Raw genomic sequence first — 24,034 nt, 5'->3', positions numbered from 1 at the left:
TCAAATACACACTCTTTTTATATGAGTATAATTACTACACCAAATGTAATCTTCTCAGACAGATTCTGCAATTATTATTATTATTAATTTATTTTTTTTACCGATGGATTTCCAGATTGCACCAAATGTGCAATATTCACAAATGTGTAGTTTCTTACCTATTACACTTATTTATTGTTTATTATTTATTATTTATTTTGTGTGGATTAAGATTTTAGAAGATTATGTTAAATTTAAATCTTCAGATTTTCATTTTAATCCATGACATTTGTGGGGACACTGGGACTTGATTCATCTATTTTTCAACCACTTTCTATACTTCAGAAAAGAGCACTGCGTGATAGATAGATAGATAGATAGATAGATAGATAGATAGATAGATAGATAGATAGATTTGTTATGTCTATTTCTGTGTAAGTACATTGAGAGTAACTCACGGGACAGTCACAATCATTTCTAACATGAGGATTAATCAAATTTACGAGGAGTACTTGAAGGCAGCACTCCTGCTCCTCAGTCGTCGCCGCGCGGGTGCCACGTCAAGCGTGACGTAGCAGGAGGTGTAGTCCGGGTGGGAGGCGACCAGACCAGTTCAAGAAACCTCACACCGAGTGGCATTAATGGTCTCAGAGCCGAGAGGAGCACCAGCGAGAGGTGAGGGTTTAATATTTCTGTCATATCGTCTTTTATGTTTTCACCGAGCTATGCTAACTGTTAGCATCACTGTTAGCCGGTTGGCTGCTAGTGTGTGCTGTGGTGCTGTCAGTCGCGTGCTGCTGCTGCTGCTGCTCAACACAGGGACTGATAAATGCAGTTTGCATTGCGAATACACTCATTGTGAAGAGCACAGCTCAGTGATAGCAGCTTATGCCTTTACACTGTGCTAATGCTAACTGTCCTGTGCTGTGAGTGAAGAGATAGAACAGTTAGCCTCTGTGCTTTGGTGAGGATAGCTTCAACTCAGCTTCAGCCTCAACACTGAAGACTCGAGACAGCCTCCTGGAGACACAGACAGGAGGCATTATGAATACTTTAAATCACAGTTATACTGTGACTGTATCTAACAGCTGTCTGCTTTAAGCAGTGCATTGGCTTTTGTTGGTGTAGCCCTCCGCATCCCATTCAAAGGCTCAGAGTTCCCCTCCAGGAGTGCTGTGATGATTTCCTGGTCCTGCAGGCTGATCACTGTGGGTGTGTGTGGTCACTGTGGGTGTGGGCTCACACACATAGACTAATTAAACATTCCAGTCCTTGTCTCAATTAAAGCTTTACATAGAGATTCAGTACAAGATGTCATGTAACTGTCATACTGGTTGTGCTAGTTTTACCAGCAGCTGCCAGGAGAAGACGTAGACAGTAGAAATACTGAGGCCATGAGTGTAGTTTTCCTCAGATGAACTCCACCCACATAAAACTGGCCATCAAACAAACCAGGATGTTATCACAGTATGGCGAAATGCCAGGCGTGTTACTGTGGTGGGGGAAACCAAATGTTGACACCTCTTTATGCCTTTTATAACTTCTTAATTTTCAGAAATATGTCCAAGAGCATGATCTCAGTAGCTATCTTTCTGCTCATTAGTGACCACTCATGCCATGTTTTCATCTGTGTTCCAGTGTGGCAGAGTTAATCAAAAGCACTGTTCATCATGGACCCAAACGCCAGCGGACTCGCCCAGAGGTTGGCTGAAGCCGGCCAGTCTCACCTCCTGCAGTTTTGGAGCAAGCTGAGCCCCGAGGAGCAGGTCGAGCTGACCAGTGACCTGCAGCAGATGGACTTTCAAGAGATCAACGGCTTCTTTGAGAAGGCCATGGAGATGTCCAGCAGCAGCAAACAGGAGAAGATGGACGCCCGCATGGAGCCGGTGCCTCGGGAGGTGCTGGGGAGTGTGACGAGGGACAGGGAGAGTCTCAAAGACTGGGAGTTAGAAGGTGAGCTCTGTCAAAACCAGCACCGTGTATTCATTTATACAATCCCTTTCTGCTCACCTTTATTTGACTGGAGTAATGCTACGAGGAAACAAAGAGGATATTTTTTAGTTAATGACAGTGTCATACAGTCAGCGTGAACATTTGCATTCTTGCTTCGTAACTGCAGGAACAATTATTCCCAAGAATAACAAGTTGTTATGCAACTGTCCACAGTAAAGTCTCACAGGTGAGGCAGACGAAATATTTCCTGGTATCAGACTGAGAAGCCTAAAGGGGATTTAAAACATCACATGGTAACCCAGATGCTTTAATGCTGAGATGTGACAGTGGGCCTTCTGGTATTCTCGGATGATTGACGTCCCCGACAAAAGCAACGTTTTTAATCAAACTCTGTGAAATCACTGAGAAGCATCAGAAACTGTCTATATAAACTCACAAACATTCCCAGTCTTCTGCGTAGATTTGAAATATGAGTAAGTCAGCTTGTGTGGTTCATTATGTTTTGCGCAATCCGCCTTGCAGTGGGGGTCTCGAGCGTTTAGTGAGTCTGCTTAGTTTTTTCCTGGGGGAGGATGACAGTGGAGACGGGAGGCAGAGAACATCTGGTCTTGATTTGTGCCTGACGTAAATAGTGTTTCTGTTTGACCCTGATTCATGGGGTCACTCTTCTCTGTTCGTACCAAATCAGTGTGCAGGGTGTGGTGTGTGTGTGTGTGTAGTCAAAGTCTAGCAGGCCCGCCCAGTCCGCTGGTATAAACCTTGTCTCCTGGCACTGGTGAGAAGAAAGAGTGCTGTCACGTAACAGCAGTTTATGTAAGATAAACTGGAACTGTTATAAACCAGTGGACCATAATAAAGGCAATCAGAGACTCGGGTGGGGTTATTAGATTCCAGTTCAAGGCTAATTTATCATGTTGCCACAGTCCTGTAGGAGCAGTTATAGTGTTTGGTGATGGCTTAATAAATTTTATTAATCCATTTCATCAGCTTTTTTTTTGGTGACGTCTGTTATTATTTCTCTAAGAGGTCCTTACAAGGCAGGATGCACTGTGACCATCAGTAGAGATTAGATATTGTGCTCATGCATAGAGATGATCGCCTAGATGTGTTTCACTATCTTAAATACACTTAATAGCACAAGGGGTGTAACGATACATTGATCTGGATTGATTTATCCATTCACTGATCAACAATCCAATATCAGTGATACTTATTCATATCTTCAAGATATGCCTTTATATTAGAATTCCCATGGCACATCTGTGTCCCCATTTACACCTTAGTACACCTTCTTCCTAAACATTGAAACAGACAGTAGGGGCTGTCCCCAAGACCATTTTTGGGGCTTTGAAGCCTCAGGGGGAATTAGATATGATGCTTCGAAAATTGTGGTCATCATTCATAAACTTTGCTGTACAAAAATTGGACTAAAAGACGTCTCTGAATTGTGCAATAATCACATCAAATAAATTACAGCCATAGACCATAGTGGTGCAGTGGTTAGCACTGTCGCCTCACAGCAAGAGGGTTCTTGGTTCAGGGTTTGAACCCAGGTTGGGGGAGCCCCTTGTTCAGAATCTGCATGTTCTCCCTGTGTCAGCGTGGGTTTCCTCCAGGTGCTCCAGCTTCCTCCCACAGTCCAAAGACATGCAGGTTAATTGGTGACTCTAAATTGTCCCTAGGTGTGAATGTGAGTGTGAATGGTTGTCTGTCTCTGTGTGTCAGCCCTGTGATAGTCTGGCGACCTGTCCAGGGTGAACCCTGCCTCTCACCTAGCATCAGCTGGGATAGACTCCACCCCCGTGATCCCTAACAGGATAAGAGGATATGGAAAATGAATGGATAAAGGATGAATTTCGTGGGCTATGTGGTATTTTTGGGGTAATAACTGTATAATTAACCAAAACAACAACCCAGATGCATTTGAATACTGATTTGGACGTTGATCACCATGGCAACGGTCGAAGCTTCAAAGCCTCAAAGCATTTAGGACAGCCCAAGTTTTCATCCGCCTCTTTTTATGTTTGTTTTCAGTTTGCACATAAAAAATCTTGAGTGGAAACGTCAACATTTTTTGACATTTTTACGCTTGTGCGAGGTTGAAATGTTGATGTATCAATAAAAGGCAAATGCGACTAAGCGCTATGGAAACAGAGTCAGCAAATAAATGATGATGTACATTCATGGCGTCATCTCATAGGGCACTGCAGGCTCTCTTCCTCATCTCTTAGTGGCTTTTAACACGCTTATATGCACACAGGGCTGTTTCCATGGTCCAGTGTGCTCTGTTATTGTACATGCATTGATTTCCTTCGTTTGAGGTTTGACTTGAGCTCTTTTAATTAGGTTGTCTTGTTGCTCAATGAACAAACTCCCAATACAGTACAGTAGTTGTTGGAAAATTCCATAAATCTGCATTTTCTTTTGCTAATCGTCTGAAATTTGGTTAAAATTTGTGCTACATTTGGATGGAGACCCAGCTAGCGGCAGGCAGCCAAGAAAAAGACAATGAGCATATTAAGTGATCGTGTCTTGTATTGATCGCAGGCCCCTGAATTGAATCAAAATCGTGGAGCGGCAGACTTTGTGATATCATTGTCCCAAGAGTTGATACATCGTATTGTGCTGAAACTTGAGATTCACGCCCCTAAATACTACACATATTCTTGCTGTTGTCGATGTAAAGTCAAATTGTTGTGCTCTGTGCTCCTTCAGGTCTGAAATGCATCTCTCAGAGTAAAGTGGCGGTCCTGCTGCTGGCTGGAGGCCAGGGAACCAGACTTGGGGTCTCTTACCCCAAAGGCATGTACGACGTGGGGCTGCCGTCCCACAAAACCCTCTTTCAGATCCAGGCCGAGCGCATATTGAAGCTGCAACAGCTGGCTGAGCAGAAGCACAAAGTCAAGTGCTGTATTGCCTGGTAAGACATCATGTTGTGCTCTGGGAGGTTATTTAGGAAGAGATGACTGAGGCATTTTAGTCAGTAAGCCCGTCGGTTAAATCGCTGCTTTATTTGAAGAAAAGAAATACTGTGTCCGTTTTCGTAACGAGAGCTGAAACCAGTTGTCCTAGTTGTGTTAACATGATGATTAACTGGGTCAAAGGAAACTCAGTCAAGGAAGTTATATTACTGGAAAAGGATTAGTTCCCCGTGGAGCAGATCAAAGGACAGTTTGACAGTATGAAAGATGGAGATAACAAGAAGGCAGTGCAGTGCATAAAGTCTGCGTAACACTGCAGTTAGGGCTTTAACAGTCACTGGACTAGGTCATGATATAATCCTCAGCAGGTCTGATTCTGCAAGGAAGTTGTTACAGTTTAATTGTCTGTCATAAACTTAAACTTTATGTCTCTGGGTTTGGGGTGACGTCAGTCTTGTTTTTGTGAACAGCGGCTGAAGACATTTCCTACAGCGTCTTTACTTGGAATAGTTTTCCTTTGCATGTATCCCCTCTTCTCTCAGCTGTTTCACACGTAATGTATAAGGAAATAATAATCAGCAAAAAGTTTAGAGCTACAATGATTAGTTGGTTATTAAAGTAGTCGATTGACAACTGTTTTGATAATCGAATAATCATTTTAGTGATTTTTTTTTTTTTAAGCTAAAAAGTCAAACATTTGCTGGTTTATGCTTCTTAAATGTGAGAATTTGTTGCTTTTCTTTTTTGCACATGATAATAAACTGAATAGCTTTGGATTTTTTGACTGTTGTTAATAATAGATTTATAAAGCGGTTTTCTGGAGACTCAAAGATGCTTTACCAAGAACAAGAACAACAGGGGGTTGGCACCGGCAGACTTGAGAGTGTGGGAGGGAGTGTGCCAGTGGAGGAGCTCAGACAGGTAGGGGGATCCAGGTTGTGGAGAGCTATGTAGGTGACAATAAGGAGTTTGAAGTGGGGGATGGGGTCACGGGTACAAGAGTGTGCCAGAAGACAAGCAGCAGAGTTCTGGATACACTGAAGTTTCTTGAGAGTTTTGGATAGTGAACCATAGAGGAGACTGTTGCAGTAATCAAGTCTGGAAGTGACAAATGAGTGAATAAGAGTCTTTGGGCTGAAAAGGAGAGGGATGGACGGAGGCTGGAAATGTTCCTGAGGTGGAAGAAGGTGTGATATGTTGGTCAAAGGAGAGGGTTGGATCGAAACTGACACCAAGGTCACGGACATAGGGAGTGGAGCCGTCAATGAAGAGGGAGAAGTTATGGGTGGCTTTGAGAGGAGATTTGGGGCCGACCATGATGACCTCTGATTCTGATCTGAAGTTTAAGGAAATTGGTTTGAAGCCAGGATTTTATTTCTGAACTGAAGTCCATGACGGCAGATTATTCGACCAAGGGGGAAAATGTACAGGATGAAGAGAAGGGGGCCGAGACCTGAACCTTGGGGAACACCTTGGGAGAGGGGAACAGTGGGAGATTTGCAGTTGTTTATGCTGATGAACTGGTATCTGTCGGAGATGATCTGTTAAGATAAAACAAACCATTTGCAGATGTCACCTTGGGCTCTGGGAAATCACACAGGACATGTTTCAGTATTTTCTAACATTTTATTGACACAACAATCAATAAAGGAAATCATCGATTATGAAAGAATCGTTAGTTGCAGCCCCAACTAAGTTTCTTCTGTGTTGCCTTTAGGTACATCATGACCAGCGGCAGGACGATGGATTCCACCAGGGAATACTTCTCACGACACAACTATTTTGGCCTGGACAAGAACAACATCATCTTCTTTCAGCAGGGCATGCTGCCAGCCATGGACTACAATGGCAAGATCATTATGGAGAACAAAGCAAAGCTCTCCATGGCCCCAGGTAAGTTTACCCTTTTTTGTTTTTTGATTTGTGACTTTTGGCTCTGATCACGGTGTTGTTGTGTCTTATTTGGCAAGTGAAGTTTGTCTGTGTTTCAGTGCCTCTGTGTCTGTATTTCAGATGGGAACGGGGGTCTTTACAGAGCTCTGGGGAACCAGGGCATCCTGGATGACATGGAGCGCAGGGGGATTGGATTCATCCATGTGTACTGCGTAGACAACATCCTGGTCAAAGTGGCAGACCCCTCCTTTATTGGTTTCTGTGTGAAGAAGGGAGCGGACTGTGGAGCTAAGGTTGGTCACACCTCCTGCTCTTTGTGTTTTCTTTTCTGATTCACAGTCTTAGCAGCACCTTTTAAGGATTTCAAATACGTCTGCCTCTAATTACACATCATCTTTCAGCAGTTCTAATGTATGAGTTAATTATCAGAGATTAGGGTCCACTGTTTTTTTTATTTCAAAGGTGCAATGTGTAAGATATAGCCAGAATTTTAGGTAATACATTCACAAAATGAACTAACATTATCAACATGATGTGAAGAAGGAACTGTTCACCTAGCCCCCAGCCTGTCCTGTTTCCTTACAACAGTTGTACCTTGAGAGGCAATAATGAGTCACTGTAGTGTCCAGTTTGCCCTCAGTCCACCATGAGAGAACAAAGAGGTCAAGTCCAGTATTAGTTTTGTTGTTTGGAGATACCTGTGATCTCTCCTGACATAAAGGTCAGCCATCTTTTTTCCTCAGCTTCCTCTTCTGTAATTGGAAAAACCTTCTTTGGTCCCGTCTTGTTTGTTTGTACTTCCTGCAGACATGGTTTGGTGAAGCACATACACACTGCACTGGGCAAAGTTCACAATGGCTACCTGTGTCAACATGGCCGGGGCCAAGGTAGCCAGCACACTCACCAAGCCCCGTTTAGGCAAGGTCCGTGCTCACGATCCAGGCAAGGCCAAGAAACGTCTGAGTTCAGACAATCTGAGGTCCGAAATCCACGATACTGGTGTTGTTAGGTCAGCTACTTCAGGCTGTTATACAGCCAAGCTAAACTAGCTTGGCTAAGCTAGCTTTCAGGCTTACTGTCTTAAATTGTGTTCTCAATGCAGGTGTTACTTAAACCCTAGTCTCTATATACAGACTCTACATTCAGTGAATGTAGAGTCTGTAGGCAAAACCCGGAGATCTTGCCTCCGGAAGAAGAGTGGAAGAGCCCTGGTTTCCGGTTGTAGGCTGTTTGTAGTCCGCGTGATGTTGACCAATCACATTTGAGCCAGCTGCAGTTGTTGCCAGGTTAAACGCTCCATGCGGTGAACTAATGAGTCGGAACATAATTGGCGTCACTGCAAACTCTGAATCCATCGCAATGGTTCAGCATATTTACTTATATATAAACAGAAGTCGGAAACGGAAATTCACCTCCTCCGCCCAAATCAAACTGGAATGCCAAAAAATTGGGCGTCTGCCCCCAGAGGCTGTATCGCCGTCTGCCGGAAGTCAGACGCCGAATACAGCCGATGGGTTCAGAGAATGCTCAAACCCAAACTTTAATGTGTCCAGAGCCAGATAATCTGAGGTCAGAAACCAAATATTTGTTGCTTTTTGGGCAAAAACTGTTGAAAATCCAGGTGACACACAAAGACAGACGATGTAACTAATGACGATACAAACTGTCCTGAAAACATTGCAAATTGTGTCAATTTATCATTTTGATGCGACCATTTTCTTGCTAAAATTGAGTTAAGCAAGATATAACATAAACCAGTGGTTCCCAAATGGTCCAGATTTCACCTTAGTCATTAGTTCAAGGTTCACGCAGTTTAATACATGTTGTCGAGCTAGTTTGCCGTCTCTGTTGAGTGGTTGTTTAGTAGTCAAGCAGGAGACAGCACTTCAGAATAAAAGCTCTCTGCCAGAAATTCACTGTAGTTAAAAATAAGGTGTTTTTTTTACAAACTTGACATGTTTCAGAGTCACTTCTGGTCCATTCAGAAAAGACCCGGGATCCACTTTTGGTTGGGAGCCAGGCGTTACACATTGCACCTTTAAAGATCTTAAAGTTGTGGTTTCATAGTGTGACTTTTTAAGAATGACATGTCAGAAGCTGCACTTGAAGAGAGGAAAGATTATCAAAGGTTGACACAGCAGCTGGTTGTTCCTGTCATAACGTTGCTCATTATAGTGCACCTGCAGCACTGATAAGCTCAGTTACCTTTAATCAGACCAGGAAGTAACGATAATATTGTAAGGATGCACGCACGCAATGATTATAACCTATCGAACAGGGTGAAAAAAAAAGTCCATATTAATTACAAATTAAAGAAAATTACAAATACTGGTGTGTGTAATAAGAGTGTAAGATTGTTAAAAGTGAACAAATGTCTAAACCTTGAGGGTTGATTGTGATCCAGTCTGATCAGTCAGTCTAGTTGTAAATTCCAGAAGTGCCTTGTATTAAAAGGCGTGGTCGTCTGCCCTCTCTACAGTTTAACTGTCACTTTATAGGCAGCGGCACCTTCCACAGCTCACCACTGGGTGGCGATACAGCCCACTGTGTCTCCTGCTGCAGTCTCACGGAGCAACAAATTCATCACAGCTTTCTAGGAAACTTGAGGGTTGAGCCCAGAACTGTTCCTCACTCTTCATCATGGTCTCAGATAACACCAGTGTGATGTGGAGATGACACTTTTTCCGAAACAGTTTCTCTGGACAGAGTGTGCTTTCCTTTTGGGAAGGAAAAAGCTTTTCAGGGTACAACGGTTGAACTGGAAACTTTTTTCCACTAGTGGATAAACACATTCATGATTAATTCTAACGCCCCACCCCCCTTTTTTCCCCATAATCCCCTCATTTTGTTTGGTAGTGTCAGTACAGGCAACATACTGTGCATGACATAAATAGTTGGGATGTGTCTCACAGAACGGGTCCATCAGTTTAAGACACACATTCAGGAAGAAAATTTACCGGCAGAGCTAGTTTTACCAGCTTCTCCCTTTTTGCTGTTACAGTGACTCGTCCTCTCTCACATACTTAATTCATTAAGAAAGATGATATAAAGCAACACATGGGATTATATATGGCTAAAATCAAAATGTACATCTCTTGGTCCTGCAGCGTAACAGGGAAAGATTAACAATGATAAACTATATACGAAACAAGAAACATTGATCTTGTTGGATTCCTAAATGACAACAACACCCTCAGTAATCGCATTGTGTGATCAAATCAGCTGTGTCTTTTCCTGACCTCGAAAAGCTTACTCATGCTTTTGTATTCTTGCGTCTCGACTGCTGTAACACACTGTTTACATGCCTCAGTAAATCTCCAGTAGCTCCGCTTCAACTGGTGCAGAACGCTGCAGCTCGTATTTAAACTGGGACAAATCGTAGGTCACATATCACCCTGATTCTCGCCTCCCTCCGCTGGTTGCCAGATAACTAGAAAACTGATTTTAAGATTCTGTCAATAACTTTAAAAGCTCAACATGATTTAACCCCCAGTTATATGGCTGAGCTAACCTGTGCTCAAAGTCGTCACCTGAGTCATCGAGGCTGGTAACTAAAGGTGACCGGGATTTGACTATCGAGGCCCAGAGGCTTTGGAATTCTCTGCCTGAGGAGATTAGGGCGGCTAACACATTACCCGTTTTTAAATCATTGCTTAAAACATTTTATAGGAAAACTTTCTCTTTTAATGTCTGATTTGTACTTTTTGATTTGTAACTTTTGTGTTTTATTTCCTTTTGTATTGTTTTGTTGTCGTATTTCTGTGCACTTTGTGAAGCACTTTGTAACCCTGCTTAGATAAGTGCTATTCAGATAATAACAATGATAGCTATTATTACTGTAGACATGTCATATGCTATATGTTGTTAGACATCATGCAGCCCTAGACTGTATAAAATAATGAACATGTTAAATCAGATTTATGTAGAGAGCACATTTAAAAACAGCAAATGTTGACCAAAGTGCCTCACGAAGCAAAACACAGGAACGATCAAATAAAAACAGTCTTAAGTTGGAGAATGTTAGTAAGATTAATAAGAGAATCCAATATTTTGACAGAATCATAACACAGAAATAGCATCGCACAAACAAATAAAATACTGAAAGTACATGTGTCAGGCGTGTCATCATCCTGAGGCTGAAGGAAAGAGATGGGTCTTAAGACGGGTTGTAAATGTTTCAGTAGAGGGGGAAGATCTAATTTTAAGTGAAAATGCTCAATCACTTTTGTTTTTACCTGAGTTTGAGGAATTTAGAGCAGTGATTGGTCAGCAGATCTGAAGGGCTGGGAGGTGGAGTGGGGATTAGGGAGGCCTGTAAGAGGCGTACGCCACTTCTCACGGAAAACTTGTGATCAATAAAAACAGACTTGATGGGAGAAACTTTGACCCATGCTTACGAACATTTTGGAGACAGAAAATTACCGATGGCGGTACGTACACTTTAAGTATGTTCTATGTATTCTGTATTTCACTGATAACCAGTGAAGAGAGGACATGGCCACTGTGATGTCACCCATCTGTGGACTCTTGTTTTGAATCTGGCCATCGCCAGCCAGAAATGACCGTATTCATACGAGACGGTGGAGCTGGGTGGATCTGACTCACAGACATCCTGACCCTTCAAGTAGCCATGCCATTAATTATGCGTAACTACCTTAAATAAGTGAGCCTTAATATGAAACGTGAGTTATATCAAATTCACTCCCATACAGTTGTCATCAACAGGGAAATTAGCTAAACTGCTCAAATCAGGTTTATGTACCAGGCTGTAAACATTTCTGCTGTGAAGTCAGAGCGGACTGACTCGCTTTTTGAGCCAGCCTCAAGTGGCCATTTTAAGAACTGCAGTTTTTGGCACTCTCATGTTAGTCTCGCCACCAGACAATCAGAGATCTCCGCCTTCTGATAGTCTGGGGACACTCCTTTCTAAAGTCTGTTTAACACACCGGAAAAAAACGGCCGGCAACAAAGCAACGCCTCTTGCATTTTTGAAAAGGACACGCCCTCCTGGAAATGTGCGCTCCCCCTTTTCTCGTCCGCAAGGAAACAAACACACAGAGAGCTTGAAAATGGATGGTGAGAGATTTAACTCTGTTTTATCAAACATGTGCTCAGTCCACAAGATTGTGGAAATGAAGGACTTACAGCGACTTGAGCCATTTTGTACCGCTACACGTGTTTCTAGTCGGACTATGTTTATGAGCACAAGAGTTCAGCGAGCCACCGAAGGACCGCCCTGCAGATTTACTATTGGTTCTGCAACGTAGGGAGTTTTTTTAAACTCTGAAATTGTATCCGCCCATCTAAACACAAAATCAGGGAGAAAGACATCAGCCTTTAGTTAAGCAAAGAGTCTAAAGACTGACTTGTGAGTTTACTCTCATGTTGGCTTAAATTTTCAGCCCTGGAAGTTGCTGCTGATGAAAAGTAGCAGCTGGGAGATGAAATGCAACACCATTCCCAGATCTTAGTGACAAGATCCTGCATGTGACGGAAATTCACCAGGAAAAAATGCCGACAATACTGTAAAAACAATCCAGAGTGAGGCTGGACGTGACTGATTGGCCTTGTTAATATCAGCTGGTTGTAAAAGATGTTTGAGCAGTAGTTGTCACGGTTGCCACCAATAGCAGATCCAAACAATGAACTGGAGAGAGCCGACATGCAGCCAGCAAGACAAAAGCTTTTGTTGACTGATGCTTAAATGAGTGATGATGATGAGGTCAAGATGTCCCTCTTGAGCAATAGGATATGATCATAGACTTATTCATACATCTGTGACTAACCATTGCTGCCAGGCCTTCCATACTTAGATTTAGAAAAATGTTCTTAATGCCATGGCGCTCACGTTTTTCATTTCATCACAGTTGTGCTTCCACTTCTTCTTTAAAATCACGTGTAAATGAGGTCATGTGTTAGACCGTGTGCTTGTGACCTCGTCAGACTGACTGTGTCTGGACACAGTGAAATTATTCTTACCACACACACACACACACACACACACACACACACACACACACACACACACTGTATATTTTCCAGCGTACACAGAATAGATTTAAATATTTAAGTGTGGACCTTCAGATCGCCCCAGACCCCGCTCCTGTTTGACATTACGAGCTGTGCGGTGGAGCAGAGATGGAAGGATCAGATCAGAGCACAGTCCCACCCTCCCATCATAAATTACTAAGCTCCACTACAGTTCATGTGGCTTCACCACCACCACCCCTACCCCTCACTCCACCCCATTTACCAACCCCCTCATCAGGACTCCGCTCTGTCATTAGCTACCAGCAGATGGGGAGAGGGTTTTTTTTTTTTTCATTCAGTGCAGACTGTAACTCGCTGGCTGTACGGAGTGAAGTACGCTTAAGAAAATCTGATCCTTCGAGCCGTTTTTGAGTTTTGTTCAAATATTAAGAAACGGCTAGTTAGAACAAAAACTCACTCACAGTGAGGCGTCGTTTCATAACTATGGTCCACGTCTGTGGAGCAGCCTGAAGACCTGAGGGCCACAGAGAGTGTTGATGTTTTTAAAAGCAAACTCAGGACCTACCCTTTTATCCTGATTTATAATTGAACACAATGTCTTTTTTAAAATTATGTATTTATCATTATTGTGTATTTAGCTGTTTTTTTTCTAGCTTGCATATTATTTAATTTTGTTATTTATTCATTTTAACTTATTTATTGACTGATTTGAAATTGTTAGTCTTAACCTTTACAGTCTTTGCCTTATGTGCTTGTTTTATTGTTTTTATTGTGTGAATCACTTTGTGTTGCATTCTGTTTGTGTGAAAAGTGCCATATAAATAAAGTTTTATTGATCGATATACTTCCTTCATAATGTTCAAAGCCCTGACACACTCTAAACTTTAGAGTTTAAATAGGTGAGTAACCAGAACACAGTGTTTTTTTTACATATTTATGACAAGACAAAAATGACACACACAGCTCAGCTGCATCTCAAATTAATATTCAGGTTCCCAGCTTTTAGTTGCATTAACTGTTGACCTGCTATCGCCCCTTAAAGATCCCCAGTAACCCCCCCAAAAAAGACAAGAAAAATAGGTCTCAGAGGGTTAAAGCTGATGTATGGATTTAATGTGTTAATAGTTTAGTTTTACAGTTTTTTGGTCAGCAGTTTGCATCAACAAAAATCTTCTTGTGTCCTTGTTTGCAGGTGGTGGAGAAAACCAATCCAACAGAGGCAGTGGGTGTGGTCTGCAAGGTGGACGGGCTTTATCAGGTGGTGGAGTACAGCGAAATCACCCTGGCAACTGCTGAGAAGCGCAGCGCTGACGGCCGACTGATGTTCAACGCAGGAAACGTGGCCAATCACTTCTTCAGCTTCTCCTTCCTCAGAGACGTAGTGCAGTAAGACTAATCCACACTGAGCACACACACACACTTTGTGCTCTTCTCTCTCAAGCAGCTGTCGTTTCGTGCAGTGAGAACAGTAGCTCCGCACCGTTATAAAGTAAATGTGCTGCAGTGAACCAGCGTCTTTTCTCTCTGTTTATACATCAGGAAGTACGAGCCAAAGCTGCAGCACCACGTGGCCCAGAAGAAGATCCCATATGTGAACGCGGAGGGTCAGCTAATCAAACCAGACAAACCAAATGGAATTAAAATGGAAAAGTTTGTCTTTGACATCTTCCAGTTTGCCAAGTGAGTTACAGTGCATTTTTTCCACAGAGGGCACAGAGTGTGTGTGACAGCGTCAGCAGACAGCCGATCACCTCAAAGTAAAAGGCCTTAAAGTACTGAGAGTACAATGAATATCTTATGCTCCTTATGAGAGGTGGCTGGATTGCATATGTTCTCCTGGCAGGCTTCTGGGCTCTGCCTTTGACTGGTCCTTGATCTGTCCTTCCATGCATGAACCAACCCCTTTTTCCAGTCCTGATCCCCATCCACCAGCCCCAGTCCTGTCATTGCTCCAAGGTCTGGTCCAGCAGACTGAGCCTGCCAAGCTCCCTGCAGGAAGATGGAGGTTTATGAGCTGTTCACTCATTCCACCTCCTCCACGGCTGCATGACATCAGCCTTGAGTCACGTCACTACTAATAGAACTATACATCTAATGAAAGGATTCCTGTAATGATTGACCGATGGAAAAACACTGCAGACACGTCCAGCTTCCTTCCAGGTTTATTCGTTGTATTTCAAAGTAAAAAGGATGAGAAGTAGTTTTCTGTGCTGCTGTGGAGATGGATTACAGTCGTGCCCAAACTGGCAGTCTGGCGGCTTTAGCAGAATCCAGATGGGCTGACTCACTTTGCAACCAGATTTTTAAAAAGTTCTGCCCTTTTCTGTTCTTTCTCTGTAGTTTGGCTGAGAGTCTTACAGTGTGTTGTGTGTGCCACATGTGCCATATGTTGTGTTAGAAGCTCTGATCATATCCATAATGGTGATTTTATTTTCTTCTGCTATGTAACACATCGTTTCTGACTCAGGCACTTGGCCTTGTTATGTGATTAGTTTGGATCAACACTGGTCTGTGAGGGGATTTTGGCGCTGTGGTCACACTCCATGTTGTAGGATCACATGACGCACACTGGCATCAGTCACACAATCATTACAAAACAATGGCTGTAAATCAAAAGATACATTTTTCCGACTGTAAAATGATGTAGGACCGGAATTTGATCCATTCAGAAACTCAGAAAAACCCAGTGTGCAACTTTCATAGCAATGAAAGGGGTGCCATCTTGGAGTGAGGTGTCCAGTTTTCTTAATAATACCTCAACTTCTGATTTATCTTCTTCATATCAATGAATCATTTCAGCTTTACAAGGGAAAGTTCACCTCAAAATAAAACAAAATGTGTAGTTTTCTCCTTACCTGTAGTGCTATTAATCAGTTTAGATTGTTTGGGGTGTGTTGCCTTCTCTCCAGTATAATAGAACAAGATGGCGCTCAGCTTGTGGTGCTCAGAACGCCAATAAAAATACATTTGAAAAACTCAACAGCAATGTCTGTCCAGAAATCATGACCTGTTGTGAGCAGTTTCATGTAGGAAGTATTTTCTTTCCACTAAACTACACCCGCCAATTGTATCACTGTGCAGAAGGAAGCGTGCATCTACTACTAGCCCACCTAGCATCTCTGAGCTAGCTAACATTAAGGTGCGGACACACCAAACCGTCATCAAAGAACTAGCAGCAATGAAAGCCAACCGTTGTGTTGTCTACGTCGCCCTGTGTCAGTTGCATTTGAACACACTACACGGACTACATCCGACAGCCAAGGAGCACGTACGTTCTGTGCCTGCGTGAGAGAGACCGCAGCACCTCCACGGACTATTACATCCAGACGGTCCCGGTGTTTCCTCCGCAGGCTCCACTTCACTCAGCTGCCCGATAAACCCGCTGCTTCTTCCCACTTTAACCTGAATAACAAACCAGGGCTCGGTGCTCCGGTTGGATCCAAACGGAGAGCCGGGGCTAGCTCAGAGACTAGCGGAGGCTAACTGGCTGTGCTTCCCTCCGGTCATGCTGCGGCTAACGCTCCGCTAGCCGCTCCCAGCTAGCTCCGGTTTGTTATTCAGGTTAAAGTGTGAAGAAGCAGCGGGTCTGTGGGGCAGCTGAGTGAAGTGGAGCCTGAGGAGGAAGCACCGGTTAGCCCCGGTTTCACTACAGGCAGATTCACTCGCTACAGGGGCGAGAAAATAAAACCTGAATAGCCAATCAGAGTGATCTCTCTCACCGACAAGCTCCGCCGCCGATTCAACGTGCTTAATCGGCCAAAAATCCGCCAACACCGAAGTGCCGACGGTGCCGGACACACCACAAAAACTAGGGCGACAGACGCTCACTGACGGCCCAACTTTGGTCGACCGTCGACTTGGTGTGTCAGGGCCTTTACAGCTCTGTGAAGGACGACGCTATTAACGTTTACATCTTGCACTGTCATGAGTAGATGCACGCCTCCTTCTGTACGGTGTGATACTGTTGGCAGGTGTAGTTCAGTAGAAAGAAAATAGTAATTTATGTAAATAAAAACATGCTGGTTCCTTCTATTAGAAAAAGAACGCCATCCCAGTTGCTGATAAAGCAAACAGTGATGAGTGCCACAGCTGTGCCCAGTTATAAATCTAAGGGCTGAATGTTATACCTTCACTGGGTACCTTTGCTGCGTTTGCCTGTGTGCTGATGTGCTGCTGTGCGTCTGCAACAGGACATTTGTGGTGTACGAGGTGCTGCGTGAGGACGAGTTCTCCCCGCTGAAGAATGCAGACAGTCAGGATGCAAAGGACACGCCCACCACAGCCAGACACGCCCTCATGTCCCTCCACCACCGCTGGGTGCTCAACGCTGGGGGCCACTTTATCGACGAAAACGGCAGACACGTGCCCGCCATACCCAGGTGACCGCAGCCAGCCTGCTGAAACACAGCATCATGCTTTCACTTCCCACGATTCACACACACACACCATGTTTGGCATGAACACAGAAACGGGGTCTTCGATGTCACTCCCCACACTTTGTGTACAAATGCATTGGCTTTGTTTGTTTGTTTGTTTGTTTGTGTTATATTCTTTTAGCCTCACACTCTCACTTCCCCTCCTCCCTCATGCTTGGTTTGCTCCTGTGTGTCCCGTGCAATGTTTCCAGAGACGGAGCAGCAGGCAGTGTCACAGATGATGGCAACAGAAAGTAATTATTATCCCCCTGCAGTACTGAGTGCATGGTGATGGGGTTTTGGCTTTTTTTCCTGCTCGCTCAGATGTGTTAACACTATATAACATTGCTCCTGATCCCCTCTCCTTCATTACCACTGAAAAGAGGAGCCTTTGTGGACGCATGCCAGGCGGCAGCCATTTTTCTGTCTCTTAACAGTCAGCTGTGATGAAGGAAGTGACAGCAAGGATCAGTTTAGATGACTGAAAACACAGCACTCTTCATGTCCTGATCAGATGATGTACAGTCATAATGACCTGCTGACAGATCATTTTCCCCTCAGATGGTTGCTACTAATACACATACTGTATTGCATGCTGGGTAATGGGCACCGGTCTCACTTTCTGGTAAACTCTGACAACTCTGCAATTGATGACGAACCTGTTGATTTGTCTGTGAAATAGTTACGACAAAGCCAGCTTTATTGCTTCCTAGTCGGCCTCTGAGTTTAAATCCACCTGCTTTTTTCCCTAGACATAATAATAAGGCCCTGTCTACACTGTACAAATGTTTTTGAAAATGGATATTTTCTTCCACATTTTGGCCTCTCGTTCACACGCAATCGTAGTTCTAGGTCACTGAGAGCACCAAGAGGACAATCAAACTTGACTATCTAGAGGCACTAAAAGGTTTCCGTATGTGTGGAAGGATCGCGTTAGGTCACTGAAAGTAAGATTTGTTTTTACTTCTGGAGAGCAGATTTTTCCAAACTGTAAAATGGAGCATTTGGGAAACGATGTAATCCACTCAGCTGGTGCATCCTCATTGACTGCGGTTTTAAGTCCACCAGAAATGACGGTTTTGGATGAGGTTGAACTAGCAGATAGTGAGATTGTTGTCAATGAAGAATGCACAGAACACTTTTGAATGTCCAGAGCATCACCTGCATCTTTGAGTGAGCTCATTCATGCTTGTATTGAATGGGAATCAGCAGTGATGTGATGTCCAGTAGGTGTTTTGAACAAGCTAACCTAAGCCTCATGAATGGATTATTGAACAGGCCTCGGGGCCTAAAGTGTCAGGGCCCCCTCTGGCCTCCACCTGCACAGTGTCTCTCCAATTAACACGTACTGACCAGGAAGAAACTCAAAATGACCTCAAAGAGATGCAAATGAGCTGCAAAGACACACAATAACTACAAAATCGGGCAAAACAACCATAAAGAGACACAAAATTGACCTTTCACTTAGCCCCGCCCCTTTGTGGTGGTTTGTCAAGCTGTCAGTCAACATGTGCGCACAATGTGATGACACACAGCTGGTTGAATATCATCAAAGTTTCCCTGCTTCCCTTCACTGGTTCCTGTACAGCAGGGTCGGTCTTTGTTTCACTGTTATAATCATTACAAAGCAAAAGCAGCATGTGTATACATTCAGTAGGCTATATCTTCAGTAGCTAGCTAGCTAACCCTACACTTTTCAGGGTTTGATTTTGGTTTTGGAACAGGGAAGAAACGTATATCTTTTTCCAACCTCTCCAGGTAACAAGTATCATTAAAGGGATAGTGCAGCCAAAAATGAAAATTCAGCCATTATCTACTCACCCATATGCTGAGGGAGGCTCAGGTGAAGTTTTAGAGTCCTCACATCACTTGCAGAGATCCAAGGGGAGAGGAGGTAGCAACACAACTCCACCTAATGGAGGCTGACGGCGCCCCAGATTCAAACGTCCAAAAACACATAATTGAAACCACAAAATATCTCCATACTGCTCGTCCGTAGTGATCCAAGTGTCCTGAAGCCCCGACATAAAAAGTTGTTTGGAAAAACCTCATTTGAACTCTGTTTTTAGCCTCACTGTAGCCTGTAGCTCTGACTGCCTCTCTGTGCTCCGCGCTCACGTGTGCGCGTTTGCGTGAGACCATGAGGCACGGACACCGCCTTCATGAGCTACAGGCTACAATGAGACTAAAAACAGTGAATTCAAATGACATTTTTCCAAACAACTTTTTACATTGGGGCTTTTTGGACATGTATGTGAAATAATTGTGCTGTTTTCTTTTCTAAATTTGTCTTGATTGTCCATTTTTGCATTATTATTTCCGTTTTACTTGTTCATATATACATTATGTTTCATTTACATCATGTACATTATGTATCGGAATAAAAAATCACTGCTACTACTAGATCACTACAGACGAGCAGTATGGAGATATTTTGTGGTTTCAATTATGTGTTTTTGGACGTTTGAATCTGGGGCGCCGTCAGCCTCCATTAGGTGGAGTTGTGTTGCTACCTCCTTACCTCGAAGAGACTCAAAACAACCACGGGAAAATGACACAAAACCACAGATGGATGCATAACAAACACAAAGTCTGTGTGTCTTGCTCCTGTGTTGTAGAAGTGGTGTGGCCGTTCCATATATGTGCCCAGCGGCCTGTGGTTAGCCTGTACATGTTACTATCTCTGTGACAAGGGGAGACTGCTGAAGACAGCTAACGTCAGTGAGCGTTCTAGCACGGGCAGATATTTTGTAAAACGACCGTTGTGTGAACATCAATTTTTAAAACAGACGGGAAAAATATCCGTTTTTATTAATATCCGTATACGTGTAGACTGGGCCTAACTGAGCATGTGCTTCAGTAACATTCATGGCGCCCATGAATGTTATTCTGGCTCTTAGTTAAAGGGCTTTTTCTTCACTCTTACAGCTTTTCCTTTATTCTAATGATACAGCTGTGTGAGCAGCTGCTCAGAGAACACCTGATGTGTGATTAGTGATTGTTGTCTGTAATGATTATCTAGAATTAAACAAGCTGAGTGAGGGCAATGTGGTGGCAGGTTCCCCCAGTTTTGTTCTTTGGGTTTTCAGGAGCACTGGGATGAGACACAGCCACATTACCTGCCACTCATCTGTTTTCTTCTAGAGGAAGTTTGTTACGGGTCAGAGGGCTAATCACGGGTCACGTCTGGGAATGATGAGGCTCTAATTCTCTGCCTTTTGAACTCTAATCACAAGCCGCAGTAGAAGAACAGCTGTGTCGAGGACGTACAGCTGCTTCTCTCAACTACAGTCCCTCTGCCTTTTCATGAGATGATCACTCACTCTGTTTGGCTGTTTTCTTCTTCTGATCCTCCCTGAATTCCTCCTTTTTCCAACGCAGCCTGAAGGATGGAACAGACCTGCCAATCAAATGTGAGATCTCCCCACTGGTGTCCTACGGGGGAGAGGTAAGGAGGCGAGGCCTACTGTGTTAAATGGAAACTCCAGATGTTCTGCTCCTGCTGCCGACCTGAAACACTCCATGCACCCACTAACAATATCCTGATGGTGTTTACTGCTTTCAGGGTCTCGAGGAGCTGGTGAAGGGACGAGAGTTTCATCCAAACCTGATGATCGACGAGAACGGAGTCCAGGAGCTGGTGAAGAACGGAGTTTAGACAATGAAGCTAGAGAGAGAGAGACAAGAGAGACAACCCAAAGACCAACCTCCCTTTGTCTCTCAACGTTTGCGGGGAGAAACTGTGATGTCATCGCTGTGCAATAACGAATGTCTGTGTGCATGTGTTCACGAAAGAGGCCATCCTCTTCAGAATGAATGAACAAGCCAGATGAAGTGTCATCGTTTACTTTTCAGTGCCAGGTTTTCTTTGCCTTGTATGTTGAAGTCACACTTAGTTCACGTTTGTTTTGAAGAGCACTTGAACGCAGCACGAGATGAAGGACGAGATCCCTGTCACGCCGACTGGATGAAGCAGTCTTCGGGTGCATCTATTTATTTTGCTTACGAGACTTATTTTTATATGATAGATGCTCTATAGGTGGAAATGACCATCTACTCATTTTACCTGATGATTTTTATACAACATCTGACTGAGATGAAATGATCATAAAGATGTTTCTTACTAGCATGTAATCAAGGTACATGGTACTGTGGGCTGTGGGGGGTATTTATAATATCTGCTTCTTTCTGCTTGTAATCACTGAAGATTAGATATTATTCAGCTTTAAGAGATGCTATGATTTCTATCACCTTTATTAAAGAAATTTCCCAATTGGAAAATTGTGTGTGTGTGTGTGTGTGTGTGTGTGTGTGTGTGTGTGTGTGTGTGATGACCTGTGCACATACAGGCTACATATTTACAGTACAGTGTGTTGTGGCATATAAACATTTCCTTTTAGAAATATGCATTGGTACGTTTTCGGACAAATCAGCGCACACTGTGTGAGTGTGTGAGTTTCACTTGCCTCTGTCTGCAGAGTGTGTTTTTTGCATTATAGCTGCTGGTGTCTTGAATCAGAGTTTCCAGCACATGGTTTATGTTTAAGATGGGCCAGAGCATGCAACACTGCTGCCGCTATGCAGGAAATATTCTCTGTGGCTCCTTTCTGACTCACTTTCTTTCTTACTCTCCAGCTCCATTACTGCATTACGATGCAAAATAACTGCAGTATGGGTGCTTCAACAGAAAAACACTTTGAATGTGTCCCAGTCTGCTCGTTGATCTTTGCACAGATTTAACAGTCTCGTGCATTGGTAGGCAACCTGCGGCTCCAGAGCCACATGAAGCTCTTGCTCCTCTCCAGTGGCTTCCTCTGGCTTTAACAAAAAGTTATACACAAATTAATAATGTTTTTTTAAAACTGTAATTTTCATTTATCAGTGTTGTAGGCCTAAAGTGACTCTCATTTCTTCATTTAGAAAAATGTGTAGCTTTTACACTGGATAAATCCTCAAAATTTTCATGAACCTCACTCTAGGCTAGCTATGGATTCCAAACCCAGAAACAGAGCATTTAATGGTGTGTGCACCGATTTGTTTGCTTTTACTGCAAAGCTACAACGTTAAAGCACCAAATAATCATAAATAGCCCGGTGTAGAGCCACTTTGTGGTGAAACCAGTGGTGTATGGGCCCCAGTGCACGCTGCTGTGCATGTGTTGTCTTGACAGAAATAGATCCTTGACATCAGACATCAACATACACATTGCCCAGCAGTCACCACTGCACATTCAACAAAAACATCAAAGAAAATTAATCATTTAATTGAATAGTTTTATTGTTTATTTTAGGGCTGCAACATTAGTCGATTAATTGATGACTATTTTAGTAGTCAACTAATCGGTTTGAGTCATTTTTCATAGAAAAGTACTATAAAGTACCCAAAATACTCTTATTGCAGCTTCTTACGTTCAGATATTGGCAGCTTTACACACTCTCCCGTGACAGTGAACTGAAACCCTTTGGTGTGAGTACGAAACAAGACATTAGATGACATCATTTTGGGGTTTGGGAGAGACAGACCGACATTTTTCAACATTTTAACACATTTTTTGATAAAATGATTAGTCGACTAATTGAAGAAATAATCAACAGATTAGTCGACAATGAAAATAATTGTTAGTTGCAGCCCTAGTTTATTTATAGATGTTATAGCTTATATAGAAAAGGCATTTTGTTTTAGATAAATACTGACTATTTAAAATAAATAAATAAATAAATAAAGTAAGCCATGATGTAGATGGTTTGTCTTTTTGAGGACATATATAGCAAATGGCATCATTTTTACATTCAGAATGTCCCTTTCTTTTAATCTTTCCTCTTTGAACACAGATGTACGTTCAAGTCAGCAGTCTGAATCATTGCAGGGGCCCGCTCTCTCTACAGGCCCCTCCACTTCTTGAGCCCCAGTGCAACTGCACTGCCTGCACTGTCTATATTTATGCCCCTGGGTAAAGCATATTATCAAATGTTAATTTAGACCCATTAGTAATGTTGATAGGTTAATTTAGACGTCAAACAGTTGTGTTTCCTTCATTATCAGGGTCAAACAGATAGTTTTTGTGCCTTTCTGGCCAGAAATGGCTCTTATAGTAAGAAAGGTTGCCGACCCCTGGTCTAGTGTGTGAGTTTTAGTGGCATCTAGTGGCGCGGTGAGGCTGCAGAGTTGTGCCAAGCATGTGAAGGAGAACTACGGTGGCCGACGCGAAAACGGCTCAGCGCTCTAGGCTACTGTAGAAACAAAATGGCGGACCTAGTGGCTCACTCCAAGGTAAGACAGCTCAGAGATTCTTAGTTTTGGGTGATTATATACTAAAGACAACATACTTGTTGTATTATATTAAATTTTTACCAATATATCCCCTAAAATATTCCACACTGGACCTCTAACATACTGTAGAAATTATACTACAGAGCTCCTCAGTGTCTAATGAGAGCCTGCTGTCACGTTTAGCTAAATGCTAACGCTAGCACAAGAAAACTATAAACCCTACCTATATTTTTAGGTTCTTTGCGCTAGCATAGCAACACGTCATAATGCTAACAGTCTAATGTTGAGCAGGTACAATGCTTAACATGTTCACCATCTTAGCTCAGTGTGTTAGCATGCTAGCATATGTCTTTGGCAGTAAACACTCAGTGCAGCTTTTGCAGGCATTGTTAGCAGGTATGGACAAATAATGGCACCAGGGCAGAAATTAAGTTTTATGTGACAACTTTTATGTGTCAGTCAAATTACACATTATCTGTCTAACAGCTGTTGAGACTATTAACTCAAAGCCACAAATGTGAAGCTCAAAAGTCAAGAGATCACCAAAGTCAGAGGGTTTCATACTCGTAGATGAATGTCTGCTCAGTTGAAATATTTCAGTCTGGATCAAAG

The 24,034-nt window shown here is 43.1% G+C and overlaps 2 protein-coding genes across 3 annotated transcripts in view; both read left to right on the top strand.

Moving 5' to 3' along the window:
- The first annotated feature begins 544 nt into the window (after positions 1–544).
- Positions 545–21,433, top strand: uap1 (UDP-N-acetylglucosamine pyrophosphorylase 1). 2 transcript variants are annotated; one of them, XM_049588257.1, is made up of 11 exons: positions 545–654; positions 1,618–1,932; positions 4,648–4,852; positions 6,571–6,746; positions 6,867–7,039; positions 13,930–14,123; positions 14,277–14,417; positions 16,928–17,116; positions 17,365–17,406; positions 20,534–20,600; positions 20,718–21,433. In XM_049588257.1, the coding sequence occupies exons 2-11, from the start codon at positions 1,650–1,652 to the stop codon at positions 20,808–20,810; spliced, it is 1,563 nt and encodes a 520-aa protein (XP_049444214.1). In that variant the 5' UTR covers positions 545–654; positions 1,618–1,649; the 3' UTR covers positions 20,811–21,433. The 2 variants fall into 2 exon arrangements, with proteins under 2 accessions (XP_049444214.1, XP_049444215.1); XM_049588258.1 differs by lacking the exon at positions 17,365–17,406.
- A 1,951-nt stretch (positions 21,434–23,384) lies between these two features.
- Positions 23,385–24,034, top strand: part of ddr2a (discoidin domain receptor tyrosine kinase 2a) — a 61,542-nt gene continuing 60,892 nt past the window's right edge. Inside the window, exon 1 of the mRNA XM_049588248.1 lies at positions 23,385–23,422. The gene's annotated coding sequence lies outside the window, so the exon portion shown is untranslated. The remainder of the gene's footprint in view (positions 23,423–24,034) is intronic.

Source organism: Epinephelus fuscoguttatus, linkage group LG10 (genome assembly GCF_011397635.1).
Source record: "Epinephelus fuscoguttatus linkage group LG10, E.fuscoguttatus.final_Chr_v1".
Lineage (NCBI taxonomy): Eukaryota > Metazoa > Chordata > Actinopteri > Perciformes > Serranidae > Epinephelus > Epinephelus fuscoguttatus.
The sequence above is the reverse complement of the archived record's forward strand: the minus strand, read 5'-3'. Positions and strand labels throughout refer to the sequence as shown.